Source organism: Xiphias gladius, chromosome 20 (genome assembly GCF_016859285.1).
Source record: "Xiphias gladius isolate SHS-SW01 ecotype Sanya breed wild chromosome 20, ASM1685928v1, whole genome shotgun sequence".
NCBI lineage: Eukaryota > Metazoa > Chordata > Actinopteri > Istiophoriformes > Xiphiidae > Xiphias > Xiphias gladius.
Genome location: NC_053419.1, coordinates 9,766,646 through 9,789,895, shown reverse-complemented (window position 1 = coordinate 9,789,895; position 23,250 = coordinate 9,766,646). Strand labels below are relative to the sequence as shown.

The following is a 23,250-nucleotide window of genomic DNA, read 5'->3' as shown; positions in this document are numbered from 1 at the left end:
CTCCCTGCTTCCCTCGAGTCTGGGTAACAGCCATTTTACCTTGTCTCTGTTGCTCCACAAGAGATCACGGACACAAGGCCATCGCGCCTAGTGCACAAGCCACGAGTTATTAGACCCCCGTTTTTCAGAAGGGGTAAGTTGAAGGGACTCGGGCTGCATGGTGTGTTGCTGCTCATGTACATGATGATGATGATGATGATGATGATGGTGATGATGATGATGATAATGATGATGAATCTCAAATCATGTTTTTGAGGTCTGAGGAATGGTGTCATTCTCCCACCATGAACCCAGCCTTTTGCAGCATGCACTAAGGGCACTGGGGCACAAGTCATTTTTTTTTTTCAGTTACAGTTTTTCACACCTCATATTTGAGCCCTGAACATGATGGTTGTTATTCTTCTTACTTAATATGAGAAACGAGGCTAACTCCCTTTCGCTCCTACTGACAGGATTTTAAGAGTAAACAAGACATTTAAGGCCAGACAAGCCAACACTTAACGTACCTGTAATTCCTGATTTTTAATTATGGATGCTTGGGATTGTTTAGATTAAATATGTGTGTATGTGTTTGGCTGTGTGAGGGTGTGTGTGCATACATGCATGTGTGTATGTGTCTGGGATGGATACACTAGTCAAAAGTGGCACTAGTACACACATGATAGTGTGCTCTGGGCCTTCATACCTTGTTTCTATTCCTCCTTCGTTCTTTCTGTCTGTCTTTCTCTTTCTTCCCCTGAGAGCAAGACAGAATTTCACCCGTCCGATTACGTTGATTGACAGCGGACATTGTTACGGACTACAATGTTCTAGCCACCTTGAAATTTTGTCTTTTGCTCAGGAAATTCTCTCTGTCCTATTTTCAGTCTTTCTCTGATCCTATGACATGTCATATCTGCTGCCCAGCCGCCCTGCTCCTCCTCCCTACTCCTGCTGTTCTTCCTCACAGCTCTTCCTGTCCGACCTCTGACCTCATATGACCTCATGTTGACCTCTGGGCCTCCTCTTCTCTTGTCATCTTATTTTCCCCGCGCTCCTCCCTCGTTCAGTCGAGCGGGGACCCTCTCCTCCTCTCTCAATCCAGCTCTGTGTGTGTACTACAGTTTGTGCATGTGCATGCTGCATGCTTTGCTGTTACAGTATCTGTTTGTGTGTGTGTGTGTGTGTGTGTGTGTGTGTGTGTGTGTGTGTGTGTGTGTGTGTGTGTGTGTGTGTGTGTGTGTTTGTTTGTGAGCATGTTTCAGACCTGGGCTGCAGTAAATTATTATTGTTGGTATTCAAAGAAAGCCAACGAAATCACCTTATTTAGCTCAGTTTGCAAGGAATTTATGTGTATAAATATTTTGTCTTGGTTTTACATAAGAAGTGTTTGAAATGCCTTGCAGGATAAACTAGACTCAGTGTAATACTTAAGTTACATTAAAAACAAATTAAAATACATTTATACCCTAAATTACATAAGAGGATTTTTGTCTGTCCAATGAAAGGGATGTATGAATGTGCAGTTTCTTGAACGAAATAAAGTTTGCTATTTTTGATTATGACATCTTTATGTGCATGGCATGCTTTCAATGTAAGAAGTTTTCTTCACAGTGTAAAATGCTTTCTCTGTTCAATGGGTGTATTTCAGTCTTGTTTTAAATGCTATATTAACAAACAAATGTTTTGTTTTGTTTTTTTCTTGTAAAATAAATGGTGTGTTTTTTTTTTTTTAATGCTACGCTGTAACCCATAGTCAGCTGCGTAGCACATAATGTTCAACGCACAATGTTCCTGTGACATCGTGTCTTTCATTCATGGGCAAAATAAGTAACTGTAAAGTATTACATTTATTTACATGTCAGTGGGAATAAGTATCATTTTGTCTGGTTTGTATACTTTTTTTTCCCTTCCCTTAAAAGAAAAAGTTCATTTTGGGATTGTGTTCTGCAATTAGAATGCATGTAAAAGCAAAAGAAAATCTTTCACTAAAAAATTTGACTTTAAAACCAATATTATATATATATATATATATATATATATATATATATATATATATATATATAATATAAATTCAACCAAAATTCTGATATTTAATGATTTTCATAAACTATGTTTTGCCCAAGTCTGATGACAAACTCCTTGTTAACATTGTCTGAACGTTATCTGCCAGCAGGGATATTGCTGTGAGGCGTGTTTGTGTATTTGCTTAGGTGTGTGTGATTATTTCTGTACATTTAAGCCTCACCTGTGAGCCAAAAGTGTGTGTCCTCATCTGTATTTTAATATGAGTGCTGTATTTTGTCTTTGTGTGTATACGTGTATATACTTGTGTGTGTACAGTGGCATAGTGAGTAGTGTGCCGTGTAGGGTGTTGTCTTTTGTTTTTTTCTTGTGCCGTGACAATCTCTGTGGAGTTTATTTGTGCTTCACTACATCCTGTGCCTTTGACACTTTCGTGTGTGCGTGTGTGTGTGTGTGTGTGTGTGTGTGTGTGTGTGTGTGTGTGTGTGTGTGTTTGTGTTTAAATAGCCGGAGTGAAGGGAAAAAGGCTAACCCAGATTCATCCAACTCATTCTAATTCTGACTCACTCCTCCCTGTTCACCTCATTCTGATGCCACCTCTCATCATCCTGGCCCTGTACCATCCCAGAAACACACACACACACACACACATGCTTACCCACACTATGGTCCATTAGCGCATAAACTCTGAGAGACAATTACTTACAGAGTAAAGAGGTATTTCACCCATTAATATGTGCTTTTTTTAATTTTACTGTCCAGAGCTGTTACAGAGCCAATTAGAATAACACAGTTTAATATGCTGTGGAAATCTATCATTTGGTAGTTCAGTAGCATTTAAATGATATTCGCTCATTATTCTGAGATCGAAGAATTTAAAATCTAAGAATAAAAAAAAACACCCTTAAAGGCAGATAAGGTAAGGTAAACTTTGCTGCATTGTTTCACCCAGTCATTTTCTGCCCATAGCTGGACCATAATAACTTAAAAGATGTTTATACAATGGACTGTTTGTGCAAAAAAACATAGTTCAGTGTTTGTGCTAAAAATCTGAAAAACTACAGTACATCAGCCTCTCTGAGGAACTAGATATTATGCTAACTTTTAGGTTAGTCACTGACAGTATCTTTTTAGAGATCCCTCTTACTTTCTACAGAGCCTTTTCCATTAAGTAAATGTACTGGTAGATATCGCTCTATGAAAGTCATAATTTCTTAGTGGGCATTTTTTATAATTATGGCGTTAAAACCAATCATTTTCCTTCAAATCCATAATGAAGGTTCAAAAAAAATCTTTGTTAAATTGATGTGATTGTGAAATGTAGTTGGCGTTGTACTGCCTCAAAGTGACACAGTCATTGAAAGTCTTTGATTCCTACAAGCAAATCCCCTTTGCCTCTGTTTTCTCAACTACAGCAGTACTGAGACTGGTACCGTGATCTAGCCAGGATTAAGACTGGGAATAATATTTAGTTTTTGATTAAACAGTTTTATTGCAAAGGGACATTTGCAATATTATGTGCAATATCTGAAAAGATCAGTTTGTAAAAACTGCTTGGAAAGTTAAACTGAAACCTCACACTATACCTTGGGTTCTGCTTCCAAAGCCCCTCCTCAGCCTCACTACTACACAGCCTCTACTTTGTTGTCAGATTTCTGTCGTTGTACTCTGTCAGTTTGATTCTCACTGCTTAACTGAAGCAGCTTCTGCAGGACTGCACTGTAAATGTGAACAAATCTTAACTTACATTTTGGGTGAATTACTCCTTTACTGTTCAATTTCACTGAATGTCATTCATCTGAACTCATTGATGCAACAATTTATTAAAAACATTTTAATCACAGTATTGATTAACCAGGCAATCTCCAATCCACATCTGTCGCTTGTACCAAAATGTGAGTATTATTGTCTTCAAATATCACCAAAGACAACATGTAGATTATTAGCTTTATACAGATAACATTTCCAAATTGTATCAGTTTTAACACTAATATTTATTTTAAATAGACATTTAGCCATGTTTTAATGTTAGATAATAGATAATAAATCAAAATGCAACTTAATCAAATTATTACCTTTTCAGTATTTAGATTATTAGCATATCAAAAGTGAAAGAAGGACATACATCAACTATGATAAAAAAGAATTACTTACAAATTTACTGAGATCCAGGCAAGATATCAAAAGACTGAACCTAAATTACAATAGAACTAAATATAAAGAAAAACATGTTCTCATTAAACTATATGCTATAAATTGAAATATAAATATAGCTTTTCATATGAATGTGAATCATATTATTAATACACCACATATTTATTTTGCCCTGGAATTAATAATATGAGGGATAACAGAAAAATTATACTTTATATAATGTGTTGTGTATTTGAAAGTGTGTATTTATGTGTCCTTGTGTATTTTGCTAGTGTTTCCCCAATGAATAATTTCTTAGAGAACCATAGTAGAACAAAAACTTATTGTCAAATACCCCACAGTGTTTATACATTGGTTATTATATTCAAGTGTTGTTCTGCATTAAATGATAAACAACGTGTGTGTTGAATCATTTTTGATAACACATATCATAGTAATTTACTCATTGAAATTCTACTCTTCGACAACCAAGTCTTCCTCCATCTTGTTCAGACACTTAGCAGAATGCTACAAAATAATACATGCTGCAACCAGGTGATTGGTTATACATTTAAAAAATGATCCTGTCAGTTAGGAATAAAAACAGAGGCCAACTTACATTACCAGAAGATAGTCAATTACAAAAAAAGTAAATATAACAGATTCTCTAATGTGTGTGCATTTGTTTGCGTATGAGCGTGTGTGCACAGTGACCTTAATTTGGATGCTTGGGATGCAGACATATAAAAGCATGACTCTGATGAGCAGCCACAGGAGAATGCGGGAGCAACAGTAACTTGCATTTTCCTCTGCAGAATCTGCAAGATGCTGCTGACTCCCACCCAGGGACCTGCAAGAAGGGTTGGAACGATTATAGAGACGTTTCCGCGAAGCTTTGGTGTTGGAAAAATTCCCCCAGTAATCAAAATTTTTAGCATAGCACCCAGCACCCCAGACTCATCAGTTACAAACATACAGTATACCATTTAAATATTGCAGTTGCATTAAGAATTGTGAAAAAGTTAAATAGAGTTGAAACATGTATGTCTTTTAGGGTTTGGCTGTATATCGATTCTACAGCTTTTATTGACTTCGAATCGTCTCTGACAGCCTCTTGATGAGCTCCATTTGTGATCAGGACACTGAAATCTGGAAATGTAATTGGAATATTTTTCTCAGATTTTTACTGAGCTGTCAAAGGGGAAGATAGCAGAGCCTGTAACACCACTTCTATGTGAAATCTATATCGTGCCAACCCCACGGTCAAAATATAACTCCAGACTCTCCTTGTTTTCTCTTATCAAGAAACACAATGTATGTTCTGTATATTCACTTCCTTACATGGAGGCAAACTAGAGCCCTGCACCATTCGCCTCACACACAGTAGATGACACACTAAGCCCCTTGATCCCTCACCTCACTCGCATTGCTGTGTCCCAATGACAATAACCTGAAGTGTCTCCTTTGCATCAAACCCAAAACAGAGGGAAATCAGCCCAAATATTTTTCTACATCAATTAGAAGCTGATTTTGCAAAGAAAGACAATGTTGTTTCAGCTTTTAAAGTGAAAGCATAATAAAACACATTGTCCAGGATTAATTCAGGGTCTTGGAGTCAGATTGCTTCAGGATCAATGTGTCTTTCTTATCATACTGAATGAAATGAGTTGAAGGATGTCTTAATCCTAAATTAGTAGTCAAAACTTTCAGGTGCTTGATGAAGACCAAACCTATTCTTTTTCCTGGCATATTGGGACAGGGCTGAGCCCCACTGTTTCCCTCATACTTTGGAGAAACAGTTGACCCACCACCTCATCGTCCTCCCCCCCTGGCTGTGCCTGCGTGGTGTTAGTCTTTCTCTTGTCTCGTTCCTGTTTTCCCTCCAGGTTATGGGCTGGTGCAGGAGGAGCTTCTGTCCCCAGCCTCCATGCAGTACAGCTTGCCCTCTCCACTGGGTGTGGAGCCCTACTGGCAAGAAGTGTCCAGCCTCGAGTGTGCCCCCATTGCCACCACGGAGGAAGACACATTAATGGAGTTGTCGGACGTTCAGGTGTGGCCAGCAGGGGTCAGCCCCTCGCTGGTTACAGTCGAGGATTCATCTCTAGAGGGCAGCAGTCGAGCGGATGACTCCGAGGGTGCCACACTCTCCCTCCCCTGCAGCTTGGGCCGCCCAAGCAGTGGAGCCAGCGTGGCCAGCGGCTCCATCATGGAGCTGGAGGAGGAGGAGGAGGAGGAGGAGGAGGGGGAGGTTGAGGAGGAGGAGGCACCACAGGAGCCAGCAGGTGCACTGGCAGAAAGGGACAGGGTGAGGGCCAGTGGAGCTGTTCCCAAGGTCAACCTAAACGGCCAGCTGGGAGGTCAGAGGTCGGATGTCAGGAGAGGGGAGGCCCTTGCGGCAGGAGGAGGAGCAAAAGGAGGAGGTGCAGGGCTGGGTTCAGTGGAAGGGATTTCTGTTGTTGCAGGCCAGCAGGTGTATGCCCAGCGGTGTGAGATGTCGGGACTGAGTCGGGCTGCAGAGCACAATGGAGACAACCGGTACGTCGGCTTTAACCGTGGTCAAACTGACCTCGTTGTGTGTTCTTTCCCACTGTCACCAACATATCTCCTAGATCACTACGTTTTTATTTCTTTCTCCTTCTCTGTCCTTCTTGGTTTATTTGCATTTTGCTTTCCAGGGTGGTGGGAGGCGGAGCATTTCAACCCTATTTACCGGACAAGGACTCCCTGCAGGGCTGGGTGGGCTCAGTGCCATCGGGACGTGACGGCAGCGTGCCCGGCTTGCGTGTGGCCCAGGAGGCTCTGCTGACTCCGGTGTGTGACACGGGTTACTCTCATGTGCTGCGTGGGTGCCTCCTGCAGGGCACGCAGCCCTTTGACAAAGGGCTGGGCTTCTCTCACCAGGAGGCGGGCCAACATGCTTGGGAACAGGAGCAGAGGCGGGTCCAGGTCAGGTTGCTACGCCGACCGCCCGCCGCTTCCTGCGCCTGGAAAGGGAACATTTCTGTCCATCCCTTTATCTCTTTTGAATTATCAGATGAGAAGACAGTCATTCAGTTTGATTTTTTTTTGCTCACAACCATCAACAGTTTTAGTCTCACTTAACAACAATCATCAAAATTGATCATTTTGATGAAGTCACAGAACCGGACCAGAATAATGTGTTGTGTGGTGCAACACATGGGAAATATCTGCCACGACAGATAATTTTTGGTTATGTTTTACATTCTGATTGCAAACAATTTATTATTGTACTATTATGGATATTATGAATTTCTGATTAAATTGTGTTATTTTTATACAGAGAGAGGAGAAAGAGGACTATGGTGCTGAGGCGCAGTTTGTTGGTGAACACGGAAACATGCTCGCTAGAAAGGTCAGTCAGTTGTGTTTTCATCATTTACACTGAGTCATATTCACACACACAAACACTGCAAACTCAAGCAGACAGGATTTCACTGCGAATCAGTCACATGGTCTGGTGTTAAAGAGTGGGAAATTACCAACAGCCACCAGCCAAATGTTGGTTGAAAGTATTTTGTCCCCATTTGCAGATAAGTCAACAAACCAGCCACGATTCAGACATCATTTCTGACTGAAATCAAGAAGTATATACAAAAAAATTTGCCTCCATTATTTAACAGCTGCAACATATTCTTGTACAAAATAATGGGTATTAGTAGAAAACATCAGCATCTTTCATTTTGAGTGTCATTATGGGCTTAATTCATGCACATTTATAAAATGATTTAATATATTGAACAATGTGCTATGGGTAGAAAAATGTTTGGTAAGCGATCTGTTCCAAACTGATTGGCTGATGAATTACTAGATGTAAAACAGTGACAGCTGGTGAATTCTGGGTATGCAAGGAGCCATTGTTAGTTTCCCGCTCCGGTTACACGTACAGGCTTCAGCAGTTAACTGGTCCGAGTGTTGTTTCCTTCCCTCCTCCCTCCCTCCTTGCTCCAGGTGGGGGTGGATGTGAGAAAGGGTGCTCAGTCAGTGCAGCGCAGCAGTCTGCGGAGAGTTAAACACTGAAATACAAACACTACCCAGTCCTCCAGGTACGGGACACACAACAAGCACTTGTGCATCCCAGTGCTTGGATAGATGCCACAATGGCAACATATTGGACTCTGTTAGAGCCTCATAGTCTCTCACATGCTGTTCTGTTCAATTTATGTTCACAATTAGAGCCCCGGATTTGGCATTCAGCACACTTTGATAATATTTTTTGGGCGGCCAAAGTAATTTTGCCTGTGTTTTTTGTGTTGATGGCATCTCTCTCTTCTCCAGGACCGGAGAGCCACTGCCAAAACATCCTCCACAAAAACACAACCAGACCGCGTAGGGAAATGAGCAAGGGAGGAGAGGAAGACTAAGACAAAGACTAAGAAGTGCAAACTACAAAATGACAAACACAGAATCGTCCTCAACGTGTGACCATGGAGAATTACAAAAGAAAAGAAGGGGAGAAAAAAAAGAGGAGTTCAACTTGTAGTTTTATAATATTTGTAAAGAAAATGATCAACTAGACCAAGGCATGATGATTCTTTTTTCTACAAAAAAACATAAATGTCAGCAAAATAACCAAGAAAAAAAAAGCAACAAAACGTGCTTCCTGTGAACTGTAATCGCATGATGACTGCTGGTGCATGCCCTTTGACCTTTTGAACTGTCATTATCTACAAACTGAAGGGGTACAAGGTATGGGGCTGGCCCAGGCGTGGGTCACGGGCCATTTTTAGGACCTTATTCCCCCCCAACTGGAGTGGTTTTTGTCAGCAAGTTGAGTACAATAACACTACAGCCAAAAAAAGTCCTTCGACGGATGGCTCTGTATACAGCTAAGCCTCTGCTGAGCCTACCAATGCTTCTTTCACTGGACCTTTTCCCCTATTATTCTCAATGTGATATATGCACTCTATGCTACGTGGACGTGTGTCGGTGTGTGTATGTGTGCGTATGTGTGCGTGTATTCTTCTCTACCGCATGTGTTTCTTGCTTCTGGCTTGGCGCTGAGCCTGGCCCAATGATTGGCCTATTGCCCCTGTGATGTCATGGCGTGCTCAGTGCTGGAATGAGAAAGGCGCTGTGCTCCCCTGCTCGTGCTCGAGTGCCCCTGTCTGCGTGTGCCGACGTCTTTTCCTTTGTGGATGAAGCTCGCCTCTTGTTATTTGTTTCCTTGGAACCTGTCCACCTCAGTTTTAAGCTTTGTTTGACTTCGGTACGGAACTGAAATCTCTTTCACCCCTCGTGTTTTCAGGGGAAATGTGTTTTTCAGACAACAGGAATGTTTTCTCTGGAAAGGGGTTGGTTCCTTGATTGCATTGTGCAGCAGCTCTGCGACACAAAGATTGACTTTTTCCTCCCTCGTGACCTTTTCTACCTTCTTCCGTCATTTCTCCCAGTAGCGCACGTCACCTTGAGCCACAATCTTTATCAGTAGCCTAACTCTATATGCAGTAAAATCACAGGCCTCTCCATCAGCATCTATAGCTCCTCCATCTAATGTTTAAAACTTGTGTGCTCCCTCTTCTATCTGTTTGCAATGGCTGTAGCGCCTTACTGTCGAATTTCGGGTCATTCATTTGAAACTAAGTGAATGAAGTGGAGAAAACATGGTGGATCTGATTCATGTGAGGATATAGGGATTTGGAGGATTTCTAGCAAGTGTAAAACAGCATTACTCTCCAACATTTGATTGTGAAAGGAACTGTGCCACAAGGACAGACAGGTAGCACTGTGATTGTCTTATTAACACTGACCCCAGACTCGTGAACTGTGAAGACAAAAACATTCGTATATACCAACAAAAGCACACCCACACACACGCATATACCTACACATAATAAGAAAAACCTTACATAATCAAATATTTATTGCCTGGTCAGAGTGTCAGATCATTTTTGGAGTATACCACAGCAATAATACCGAACAACAAGAACACAGAAGATGGAAGCCAGGGTTGTGTATATCGACATAAGGATTTGATACTGAAAGGTTCAAATGACTGAGCTCCTCAGTGAAGACAGAAACTCCATCTGGACCAACAGCCTTCGAGTTTGGCGTTGGACAGCTGCGCTGTACCCGACTGGTTCCATCGACCTTGACGTGAATGAGTCAGAGAGGACGTACTGATGCAAGATCCGATGACTCAGCTGTAGCAGTGTGGGAGTGTGGAGGCCTGAGAGGGATTGTTTGTTTTTCAGCACTTAACGTAGCAAAATATAAACCAGGATATGTTAACTCAATACACTGATACCTATTACGGAGTCTGCTGCTGCCACAAGGTGGAAACCACCAAACTCCATTTTCTTTTTATAGGTAATTTAAGTTGTAGTTATTAGTATTTTAGACATTTCAAACATACACTGGCATCACTGTAAACCTGCTATTTTTCTCTTCATCTCTGAAACACTTACTTTATGCAGAAAACCTGACGGCAGCACTACGAAGGAGTCATATCATAGTAGCACACATCTCCTGGAAATCAAAACACAATATTTATCCCATAAGTACTGTAAATGCTACTGTAGCCTGAATGATTGAGACACTGAATGAATGAACACATTAGTTAAACATTACATAAATGCACATACTTTCCATTTCCCAGTCCGTGCACATGAGAGCCTTGTCTGATATAGCACATGTTTATGACATATCACGTTTTCCACTGTTACTCCACTCAGGTTTTCAGTTCTGCTCGGTCAGAATCAAAATGTTCTTGTTTTTAAGTTCTGAGTCCTCCTCTCAAAGATGAGTGCGAGACACAGAGTGAGTAGTTCAGATTAAGACTTTGGTGTTGGGGCCGTTTGGGGCGGGATCAGGATGCAATCGGGTTTTTGGTGGATGTATGAAGAGGGATGGTTTGTGTGCAAGTGTGTGTGTGTGTGTGTGTGTGTGTGTGTGTGTGTGTGTGTGTGTGTGGGCTCGGGAGTTCTTTGATTCAAATAAGACCAAAAAGTACACAGAGTATTGAGTGGTCAGTAACTGCATCTCTGTGGCCTAATTCATTTTTACCAGTGATGAAAAAAAACAAACCAAAACGGTGTTGGTGAAGTATAACTCCCGCTACAAAAAAGCAAGCAAGTTAAACAAGACCGTTTGATGTAATTAATGTAGAATCAATTTCCCTTCATTCTTTGCAGTTTTTTGTGGGCTACTAGACAAAACGCAGGTCTTACGGAGTTTTATTTGACTTACCTATTTTGATCTGTTCTGTAATCCTACCAAATCAACTCTTTTCTGAAAAAGTCAAGCCTTTAATTCTGAGGAATGAATGCACCCACCATGGAACAAACAAGGCACCCTCTCTTTATATTTACAGTGTGTCTGATCTCTTAACTGGCATGATTGATGCAGTTTATAGCATTTGGATGATGAAGAGTAGTGACTCCCTCAATCTCTAAACTGACGCACTCTCCCTCATTCTATTAGTTAGTCTTTGTTTGAAGTCTTGTACTGTATCAGCACAAGAGAGAGGTTGAATTTAGGCATTTTAAAGAAAATAAACTACTTAACTTTGAGTTAAAGTCATAATCCTTAAGTTTCATTTTTTGATTAAACTCCATTTTTGATACTTTTAATGCCATTTTTTTTTTCCAGCAACAGTAATTTTACATATTTGGAATTGTGGAAATGCCTTTCTGTAGCAGTGGCGTGCCGTAAGGACAGTTGAGACAAGCTAGGTTGACTATCAGCCAATGCATCTATAATTTCTGACATTTTCATGGGCGCAGCAGTGACAAAGGCTGAGGCTAGTAAAGCAGAGGGGGGGAACAGCATGAATATGTTTGCGCATGCGCATTGTGGGCAATCCTGGGCTTTGACGGGTGACTAGCAATAGCTTGCTACAGACAAGTGTGCTTGTCAAACTGTCCTTGACCTAGCGTCCAGCGTCTGAGATCAGTTGTGACATTGCACATTATCATACACACACACACACAGATGCATGTGGAAACTGTACTTTACTTCAACAGTCTTTTTCTTCATAAGTGTTAAGAGGCAGCAGTAGCAAGCAAACAAGCAAATTAGACTATGATTTATCATCTCAGTTAAGTAGTCTTACTAATCAACTTGGTCATATGTGTGACGATGAGGATTTAGGGTGTATTGTGGAGCTTTGTCACTGGTGTGTGTCATTTTCAGTTAATGGTAAATATTTGAAAGATTACCATAGAATTGATTTGTTGTAGATATTTTTCCTCTATACTGCACATTTGATATGTTTACTGTCAGTTCAAAGGAATAATCCTTCATTCTTCAGCCAGGAAGGAGAGCAGAAAGGTGAAGATGTCCAGGGGTTGTAGTCGGTTCTTTGGCTCTGCCCGCCTGTCTGTAAAAGTCACTGCACGCCACTGCTCTATAGTATAGACAGTCATAGTTTTCATTGTTAGCGGCAAAGTACGCCTTCCCACATGGGATTTAAATAGTGTACCCATGCACACAGGATTCCCTGGAGATGTGGTGCTGGATACACCGGTGCATGGACATGTCTCACATAATGTGCAAGACAACATTCAATCAGTATTACTGCATCAGGTGACACTTTGACAGGCTTCTTTAGTCTTCACGATGAATCGTATCAGCACACAGTTTTTTTTTTAATGATCTTTAAACAGATATACAAATTGCTCCTCTTTGTCATTTCTGATAAAAAGTAACCACCAAGGCAGAAGCTACCGTTGAAGAAATTTATCTGGAGAAGGCTTTCAAAGTCACTTAGACCATAATGTATGAGGTTAAAATTCCAGAAAATATAATTCAACTCTTACAGAAATAATTAAGCGTTGCTTGGTGTCTGAGTATGGTTGGGGCAGTTTGGCCTGAATATTCCTAAAATCCTGGTTCCAACCCTTGTAGATGCTCAAAGCTGCCCCCCACTGGTTGGTACGTGTCAATTCAACCCAAACTTTAGGGCCTGTATTATTAAAACCCACCTGCCATTACCAGCAGTAAAGACAGGTGTCACCAAATTCATCAAGATCAAAATCTTAAGGATTGTAACTTTAACTTTGAGTCATTATCCTCTTGTTTAGCTCACATTTAAAAGACCAGATGTTGATCAATTTTAAAACCAGAAGTAATTAACAGATGTCCACTAAGAGAAATTATGTTGTAAGCTGTTTTATTGAAATCTGTTTCCACTTTGAGGTGGATTTTTAAAAATATAATTTGGATTTGCAGTGTAAATTAAGTTAGTCAGTGATCCTCTGCACTATGATAAATTTAACTCCACCATGTTTTTGTTTAAGGGATAGGAAGTGTGTGTGTGTGTGTGTGTGTGTGTGTGTGTGTGTGTGTGTGATCGTGCTTGGTTCTATACCTAGTTGGATCAGGGGGGAGAAGAGAGAGTTTTTACCGGGCATGTGACTTGAGAGGACGTGTAACCTACGACGATGTATTTTAAAAAAAAGTATTGTAAAATTTTAACTGTTGCGAAGACTAGAGATCACCTATACTCCTTTAGAATGGATACATGACAATGTAAACGCAATATCATATTACTCTATCCTAAGGAATGCAACTGCGCACATGCACAAAAAAAGATGTTTTTATGAAAATATATGTATAAATATATGACAAAATATATTTAATTAGAATGCTATGCACCCTCATAGAGTTGTTATGGATGTTCTTTAAGCATTATCTAGACTAGGCCAACGCCCATATCATGGGGAATGTAGAGGCTTTGTAGCTATGACCACTTGTTTTCTTTTGTATTGTCCTGGAGAGAGGATAAACAAACGTGAATATGTATACAAGCCTTTCAATCAGAATCATTCTGACATGAAGATATGTATAGATCATCTTACCCTGTACACCAGCTCAAACCATTTACAAGAATTAATAAACAAAGATGTGACAAAAATGTTGTGTCTTGTTTTCGTAAAAAGTCAAATTAGTGCTGTCCTTTTTTTTTTTTTTTTTTTTAATATTCCTATAGTCCTCCTATTGTTATTTTGGGTATAAACTTGAATATGTACCTCGTCTGATATCTCTTTTCAGCAAATGCATTATTTTATATGTCCAGTAATGTCATATGAAGAGTGGATATGGGAAGAGTTATGTCATTTTTATGTTTATAAGCAGTTGTCTCCAGCAACTTTTCATTGAAAGAACTGTTCCAAATAAACTCAAGCAAATAGTAATTCATTATCATTTATTATTGGAAATCCATTTATTCTAGTTGTGTTTATAAGTAGTTGTTGGTTTCCAGAATTTCCTTGAAAACTTAATTCTTCATACATGCTGAAACACATGCTTGCCTTGAGACAAATTTGCCTTTTTTGTCTGTTCAACTGACTAAAAAAAGGCTATAGTTTACACTGGCTATTCATTTCGGGCATAAGTGAATGGAAGTGTACCAAATGAACATTGTATTTTCCTTGAAATAAGTACAGAATTACATAATCTTTTCCAAGAAACTTAATATGAATTTACAGTTACATATCAGTGCCCATAAAATAAAGTTTTACCCATCATCCTCGTAATAATAATTCTAAAGTGTCCTCTAATTTTGCTCATTTGTTTGTAATTATGTAAAAATGCATTTGAATATTTGACAAAAATCTTGTATAATAAGTCCTGCACAGATTTATTTTTATTCTTATTTTTCAGTTTGATTCTTTTTGTACACCCGAGCTCACGGTCCGGGTCAGGACGCAGACGCGGTCCTACCCAGACCCGGCCCTGTAACCGACAGATCATTGAGAACTATTACATTTTGAGGGAGCGTTTCTCTTTTAAGCGGCGCAGCTTTTCGAGCCTTTACGGCACTGGTTGACCAATTGCACGCGTTGTACATCAGCTCACGTGACGCTCCTCAGCCAATCAAATCTGTGCATTCCCATTCGCGTTTGCGATTTGAATCAGTGAGGGAGGTACGTCCACATGGGATGGACGAGACGAGACTCAATGAAATTAAGGGCTTTATTTTAAGATTCATGTTTTTCAAACGCTCTCTGTTATGTGTTTTATTTCAAATGCAGCCGTTATTTTACTTGAAATGAGAAAATATCATCTATTTATTATTAGTGCTCTTATTATTTATAATCCCTCTAGTTCAGTGTGAAAACTAACAATAAGTACTGTTGACATATGTTGAAATTTTATCTCTCATACACATGCTGACTACATCCAGACGTTGCAATAGCTGCTAGGCTGCTTCAGTGTGTATAACGCAAAGTTAGACATTATAAGATCCGGACCTTTGCCTGAGGGAATCTTCTCCCACCGGACCCCTCTGAATTTTAACCGAATACCCCCGTTTAACACTATATTTTTAGAAGTGAGCAGAGCAGCGCGCGGATCGAGAAAAACTCCAACTTCCACCGTCTGTAACGCCCGCCGCTTCCAGCCAATCGCAGCGCTCCGCTCCACGTGGTGTTTTGAAGGACGCTCCTGGCTTGTTTTGGATTTGTCGGGGGGCCACATGGAGGCACGGGCTAACCTTCCTGTAGTTTTGGCTCTGGCCCCGTACTGCCCCCCACACTGCCAGTGAGACAACAAGCCGCTTGCCCCAGCCAGCCAACCCGGTGTCGTGAGAGATGTCAGCCGGCGGTCAGACCACCGGGAGCCGGGAAATCCCGGCCGTCAGACGCGTCGCCGTCCACGAGGCGGCTCACATGCCCCAGGACTACTCCACGACCCCCGGAGGGACTCTGTTCAGCACCACGCCAGGAGGTAACGATGTGCTGGGTCGTGTCAGAGGAGAGAGAGAGAGAGAGATCCAACCAAATCGAAATCTTATCAGGAATTAGAAGACACGAGGAGAAGGGAAGGGCCTGCGAAATGAGAGGAAACCGATTTAATCATTGCAAAATGGGAGAGCGGTGGGAGAATTGTCAAGAATGCCATGTTGATCTGGAGACAGGCGGTGTAGCGGGGATAAGTTGTTGTGGAGCAGAAAAAACCAGGCAGAAGCCTCACATTTCAGTGATATTCCGCCCCAGATGCTGAGCCACCCCGTTTCACAATAGGTGCGTTTGCGTTGCCATCAAACATTAAAGTGGAAATGCAAATGTAACGAAGCGGGTTTTGGTTTTGTAACACTAAATAGAAACTAATACAAAGTTCTTGTTACTTTTACGGACACCTTTTTTTTTTGTCGCAGCCTTGAAAACAGCTCATTGTAAAGGCATCACCGTTGAGAGCCTGACCATAGGTCTTGTCCACAGCTCTGCCTTGTTTTTCTGTTAATGTTTGATAGTGTCTGTGCTTCGTGATGGTCAAGAGCAGTTCTTTGCACCCATATCCTGCATTCTGTGCATTTCAAAGACCTTTCACTGTCCATAAGATTGTTTTCCTGCGTGCACACCGCACAGACTTTCTACTTCAGGCTTACATATAGACAGACAGTTATGCCTGCAGGTATTTTCTTTGTGCAGACAGACAACCTGAAGCCTGTCACTGTCTGCCTGCCTTTGTCTTTTTGATAGACCAGTGGTAAAGGCTGGCGTGCAAAACTGTTAAAATCTTACGTTCATTTTATCTTCTCCCCAGTGACTTTTTTGCAGATGTATTTCTTCACTTATGCCAATGGAGAAGTCAGTGTTCAGACGGGATTAGAATTTTTTAATTTCAGTATAATTCGGTGCATGTTTGTCGGCCTGCTTCCCTCACTGAAGGCTCCTGCGGCTGATGGATCTGTCCAGTACAGAATCAGAGACTCTGTACTTGTTGCAGAAAGTTTAGTGTGAATAAACATTGACTGGTTTTACTGTCATTCATTTATGAACGGCAGACTTCTGGCTTCAGTGTCAGTATCCTGTAGCTGTATACTACATACACCCTCAACGTCTCTGCGGTCAAATATAGGACTGTACTCACTCGTATCCTATTTATAGTCTTGTTATTACATCATGCTGTTGGTGACCTGCAGCAACATGTTTACTAGACGTGGGTTACAATGAGTCACAGTGGTGCTGTGGTGGAGCTGATAATTGCCTCTATATATTAGAAATGCAACAGATTTTTCCATGGAAACATGGTAGTTGGTAAAAATGGCAAGACTTTCACATCCGACCACTGTTTAAGCTTTGCACATAAAAACAAAAGGACAATGACATGTAAATCGATACAACTGTTGATACGAATTAATAGTGGGGACGATCCAGGAGGTTTAAAAGTTGGAACCAAAAAAATAGTTTTACAAGCTAGTTTTATTTCCTCAACATGGAAGGAGTACAGATTGGACGGACAAATCACGTCATCAGAGCCAGTTTCACCCTTATCACCACATTCGTTGTTTTACTCAAACAGCTACAAGCTCGCGGCCTTGGGAAATCTCCAGAATGGTGATAAAAGCAAAGAAGAAAATGTTTGCCCTCTGCGGTGGTGAGAAAGCTGACGCAGAGTGCACGTGTCTTCCATGAGCGATACTGTGTTCTGTAACATTTAACCAGGTGGGACAGATTTACACGGATAAACCTGAACTGGGTCACCGAGGGTGTGTTGACGTCACTGATATGGATGACAGAAAAATAGGGGCCACAGAGGCCATGGGCATGTACACAGTGCTATAAAGACACACTCTGGAAAACCAAGGAGTAACAACAAGGAGTAACTGTGCTTAACGGGTGTAGGAGTAGGTCCCCTGAATAATGCGGAGGTGTTTGATATAGAATATTTTAGTTTTTTATTTTAATTTGTTAATTTATTCCTTTCAACTGGCCACAAGTGTTTAATGTTAAAGTTAGCTGGTAAATGTTCATTCATTTTATTTTTATCCTTTTCAGCTAGTTACAACTGTTTAATGTTAAAGTTAGCTACTGAATATTTGAGTTAATTTAATTTCATTTAATCCTTTTCAGCTACATGTGTTTAATGTCAAGGTTAACAGATTAATTTGATCTTATCTTATTTAATTTAGTTTATTTTCAAGTCAAATTTACACAACTGTTTTTCACAGTTATCTACTGTGGTAGATCAGTCCAAACAAAAACTTTGGCATTATCAGCTTTTCCACGAGGGTAAATATACAGTACAAACAGAGCTGCTCTCGTATATTGATCACTTGAACTTTTCCTACACTGTATGATATTTGTTTCGCCTGCAGGCACCAGGATCATCTACGACAGGAAGTTCCTCCTGCAGTGTCGGACGTCTCCTCTGACTCGCACGCCTCCCAACCTACCTGACATCCCCGGAGTCACCAGGCCGCTCAAGCCCAACGACTCCACCGACACGAACCAGCCCGAACTGACACCGAACAGTAACACTGACCACAGCCTGCGCAAAGAGGAGAGCGCGGGTAAATACGTCTGTAATGTGAAAGAGAGAGAGATGAGCTGCAGCACTTGATGTGTTTTTTTGTAGTTGTGCATTGCCCTCTACTCAACTGCCATGCCTTTTCTTTTCTAGGAGAAGATGACCAGTTTGAAATGGACATCTGAAGAGAGTCAGCTACAAGTATAAAAATAATTCTTAACATGTGGATTGTTTTTGTTTACCATGGTAAATCAGTTGCAATGAGAAGCCTAGTCTTAATAAAACAAGACGGTAATTTTTTTTTTTTTTTTTGGTAAAACTTAATACGTGTTAATATGTTGTACTTGTGTAAAACAACACTAACTGTTGCATAAAAGTGTTTTTTCACTTTGATAATATTCGACTTTGTATGACGTGTGACATCTTTTACCACTAAGTCAACATTTAATTCATTAATATTTGATGTGATTTGAGCCATTGAATTTAAAAACATATCTTAAAAATGTTAAATGTTGTATGAGTAAAAAATTGAAATTCTGAGCTTTACTTAGGTAAAATAACAGTTAAGTAGTTTGCTATTTTTTGGTGCTCACACATAGACTTGAGGGGGACTGCGGACAGTCCTGTGAACTCAGGGACGCAGCTGTACGCTGATCTTTAATGGACATGGGTTAACCAGACATACATTAGCCAAACCAGCCTGTTTGTCTTCATCCCTGAAGTTTTTTTCTCTTGTAAAACTAAAAAAATATTGCTCGGAAACTCTTAAAGGACAGGACATTATTTTTCAACTTTGTCTAAAAAATAAATAGTCAGGTGTCTGTATTTTAGCAGGTTTAGCAACCTAATTTCAACTTGTATAAACACAGTCATAAAAACCTTTGAACACTTTGTTCAAGATAAGAAATAATTTATTGTATTACTGTACATAGTGAACACACAAATGGATCAATGTGACCCAAATATCTTAATAAAGTTAAAGCGCTTACACCATTCTGACATCTGCCCTTGTCATTCCTATGGCATTAAAAATTTCAGTCCTTCAAACATAAACAGACAACAGCTTGCACCTACGACCTACTGTGCGCAGCTGTGTTTGCGAGTGTGCTATAGTGCTTCAGTCAGTGACTGCATTGTACTTTTGTGTTGATCTTGACTGGATCAGCCCATTACCATAATCAGTCCTACATCCAATCCACTTGCAATCAAAGGCACAACTTAGGTCACTTAATCTTCTACAAAAAGTACCAACAATTCAAAACTCTCCATTCATTATGCCCACAATTTAGAAAGCAGTGTCCAGGTTATACAGTAGTTCTCTTCTTTCATGTCCTGCATCACAGCAGCAGCCTGGGTCCCAGTGTCAAACTGGACATCAATGCAAAGTGCCTGTGGACATACATCCACTTTGTGCCTCTGAGTAGCTCAGACCTGTGGCTGTAGACTGTTCTGGGCCCGTGGGTCCGTTTCTACGGCCCAGTGTTTCTCTGACTTCCAACCTTCTTTAAAAGGTTTCCAAGTCTTCTGCTCAGTGACAACCGCACTCCTCCACCACCATGCTCTCGTGATGCCGCATGACCATCTTTCCGTTCTCGTAGTACAACATGGAAAGCGGCGCCAGGCGTGTTGGCACACAGGACAGACACGGCACCTTGTCCGGGTGGTGAAGCTTCAGTAGGCTCTGGAGAGAGAAACAGAAGGAAATGACTGATAAGAACAAATATCTGCCAATAGACTACTAGTGTATTATCAACCGGTATATACAGTGTTGTCGTTGCAAATACTGTGCAATAAAAGTAGTTTGTTTTAGCAAAAAAATTCAGTCTTACCTGCATGTATGCATGGTTGGTTGGGATGAAGGTCTCATCTACTGGTGTAGGACAGCTCCCTTCACAGCGGTAGGCATTGTAGCGTTTTGGATAAACAATCCACTCGCTCCAGCCGAGCTTCTCAAAGTCCACCCACATGTCCACCTTTCTGCAGAGAGGACCCTTGGTCCCCACCTCTGCGGGCGTGTCAGCAGGAGCGGCTCCAGCCACTCTCCGTCTTTGCTGCTGGGTCTGGTGGTGCCTCTTGGCCCTGTGGCTCCTCGCGCTGGAGCTTGAGCCAGCCGTCACTCGCTCCCTGTCCAGGCTGACGTACTTGGAGTGCTCCGCTGTGCGGATGAGTGTTGGCATTCGCTGGCTGTTAGGGCTCTGCCTCGAGTAGACCACCATCATGACCCGGTCAGCTGTAGGGTGCTGGACTCCCTCCTGCTCTTGCTCCTCTCTCACCTCAGCCTCATCCTCCTCCACCCTCTGTGCTGAGTCTTCCTGCCTCAGCCAGCGGTGGAGCATCTTGGTCATGTTGAACACTTTCCAGGAGGAGGGGGAGACCATCGAACTGGGGTGAGCTCTCAGGTGGCCCAGGAACAGCCTGTTCTCTGGGCAGCGCACGCCGGAGCACCGGTCCCTGTGGGAGTGGTAGACGTCCACTGAGGCCCGGGAAGACTCGGTGAAGGCTGGCAGGCGGATTCGAAGTTCAGCCAACTGGACATTGTCACTTGCAGACACGGAGGACATGTCAAAGGTGATGGACCACCTCTTGCCAATCTGATGGCAGCCTGAAAGACACAAGAGTGAAGAAAACTGGTTAGCATTGTTCATGACTTGCATAAGAGGAGGCACTTAATTGGCTAACACACTTGTCATTTGACTTTGAGCTTGCACAGTATTTTCCAGAAAGACTAATATCTCGTGTCTAAACATGTGACGACCATAATATTGCAGCTCTCGTAAACTTCGCAGCTTTTATTCCCAGTTGGGGGTTGCATAAGTGCTAAAATGCATTCATCAAGCAGAGTTTGATTAGACAAATGATTAAATTATGGTGAGTGAAATAAATCAATACACATGCACATTTTGTAGGTGTGTGTCAAAGAAAACCTAAGGAAGGTGCTGCCAAAGGGACTTGCTATGGAATTCAATACGTTCACTTAAAGGTCTATAAACCTTATTTTCCATAGCGTTTTCATGACATTTCAAGTTTATGAATGATTCCCACAGAATACAAACCTATGTTTTAATAGAATAACATTGGGCTAATGGTCACTGTGTGCCTTTATAAGGAAATACTGTTAAGCACTGCCATGCTATAATACCAAACTCCATTCAAAAAATACATAATTTTTTTTTAGTAACGTTGAATACTCACTTTTAGCGACAAGGCTGGTCACAGAGTCGGAGTCGTGCAGACCGGGGTTGTCCTCCGTCCTGGTCTGGCTCACGCTAGCAGCCGCAGTCTTGGCCCGGTCCTCGGTCAGCATAGTCCGGTAGAGCTGCATCATGTAGAGGGGCAGCCTGCTGGTCTGCTGCCGCTGCTGCACGGTGCGCCCGGAGCCCATCCCACGGAGCAGTGCGTCAGGGTGCATCCGAGGAAAGGGCTGCACGGCGAGACCCAGAACCAGATCCGCCAGCAGAAGAAGCGCAAAACAGAAATCCACTGCTAGTCCCTTCATAATTCCCAGGTGTGTGCGGTGTTGTCTTTTTCCAGAGGTAAACCCAAATGCTCCAGGCGGGATCCCGAGAGTCGGTTTTATAATCGCACACCTCTCTCCTGACGTCCTTTGAAGAGATCTGTCAAGCCGCGGATGGTTGAAGGGCGTGTGTGATCCACGGGAGCGCTCAAAGACTTTAATGTGACAAGGTCGTTGTGTATCGAAACCAATTGCTCTTTGTTGTGTCGGAGGTGTGAAACTGTAAGAGTCCACTGCGCTGATTGTCCTTGTGTTGTATTAGGCTATTAGAGATCCCTTTGATAAGAAGCCATGACAATAATATTAGTTAAGGAGATTACGAACTGCAAAACTGCGCTGTGATTAATGGGGAAGCAGCACGGGAGTTAATCAGAAATTGCTTTCTGTGGCCTGCTATAGAGCCCGTCGGGGCAGAATGAGGGAAAATCATGAGGGGGGACACGTACACATCAGTATGTGACACAACTCTAATGCAACCTTTTAATGTTTTTCCAGCTGAATCTTAATGATTTGATATGTTTAATGGACTTTGTTTTTGTTATTTCATCTTGTCACTTTTGAAAAGTACACTCTACAGAAACTTACAGTAGCATAATACCGGTGTGTTAAGTCTGTTAGGTAAAGCCTCAATGCTGATTATATATTAAAAAGTAGAATAGTTATGAATATTCAACAAAGGCAGCACCGGGACCTCCGGTTTGGGTTGTAAAACTTTACAAAACGTTTTCATTCATTTTTACCCAAATGTGACAACAACAATGATAAAATCCTATTTAACCATTGAACTGAACATGAGGAGGTTTGGACATTTTCAATAAATAAAAATATCAGTGATGAATAAAGTTGTTTTTTTAAGGCTGTTAAACAGTAATGGAAAAAATTGAAATGACATTATTTTAAAACACTGGACATTTTTTTAAAACTTCTTTAAAATAAAAAGAAAACTCGAAATAATGTGGGGGTGGAGCCAATGGCAACAATTTTTAAACATGGATATTTACTCTACAAATCAATGGTTGGGTGGGTTGTATGAATGAAGGGTTTTGGACACCTTCAATGAAAAGATTTCATGCAACATCACACCGCTGGGTCTGAAAACGGCAGTGATCATTGACGGGACATTGATGACGTCAGACAGGCCAGCTGATCGGCGCCCATTCATAAAAAGAAAGAGCACACTTGACCTCAAAAGAAGGAAGAAAGAGCTGATGGGAAACTACAAAGCTTTGATTCCTTTCGATGAACATGATTTGTGAAAATCGAAAAAAAGAAAAGAAAAAAAAGAAACAAACCTAAGAATATGTGCCATTAGTATTAAATTGGTCTTGTTCTTTGAAAGTTCTTTATTGTCATCATCAAACAAACTTTAGTTTCAAACTATAATT

The 23,250-nt window shown here is 41.3% G+C and overlaps 3 protein-coding genes across 3 annotated transcripts in view; 2 read left to right on the top strand and 1 right to left on the bottom strand.

Moving 5' to 3' along the window:
• The window catches only part of ank1b (ankyrin 1, erythrocytic b), a 66,287-nt gene extending 57,533 nt beyond the window's left edge, over positions 1-8,754 (top strand). Inside the window, exons 39-45 of the mRNA XM_040157016.1 lie at positions 62-133; positions 6,024-6,672; positions 6,813-6,948; positions 7,039-7,083; positions 7,439-7,510; positions 8,107-8,201; positions 8,434-8,754. Coding sequence (XP_040012950.1) covers positions 62-133; positions 6,024-6,672; positions 6,813-6,948; positions 7,039-7,083; positions 7,439-7,510; positions 8,107-8,175 — 1,043 coding nt within the window. The 3' untranslated portion in view covers positions 8,176-8,201; positions 8,434-8,754. The remainder of the gene's footprint in view (positions 1-61; positions 134-6,023; positions 6,673-6,812; positions 6,949-7,038; positions 7,084-7,438; positions 7,511-8,106; positions 8,202-8,433) is intronic.
• Positions 8,755-15,027: 6,273 nt separating this feature from the next.
• On the top strand, positions 15,028-19,330 carry LOC120806176 (eukaryotic translation initiation factor 4E-binding protein 1-like). The gene is made up of 3 exons (XM_040157018.1): positions 15,028-15,825; positions 18,200-18,394; positions 18,505-19,330. Exons 1-3 carry the CDS (start codon positions 15,690-15,692, stop codon positions 18,534-18,536), a joined length of 363 nt encoding a protein of 120 aa, XP_040012952.1. The 5' UTR covers positions 15,028-15,689; the 3' UTR covers positions 18,537-19,330.
• Positions 19,331-19,500: 170 nt separating this feature from the next.
• Positions 19,501-21,760, bottom strand: ndr1 (nodal-related 1). Its single transcript, XM_040157961.1, has 3 exons — positions 21,544-21,760; positions 20,181-20,953; positions 19,501-20,032 (listed from the first exon to the last, which is right to left on the bottom strand). Exons 1-3 carry the CDS (start codon positions 21,758-21,760, stop codon positions 19,880-19,882), a joined length of 1,143 nt encoding a protein of 380 aa, XP_040013895.1. The 3' UTR covers positions 19,501-19,879.
• Positions 21,761-23,250: the final 1,490 nt, after the last annotated feature.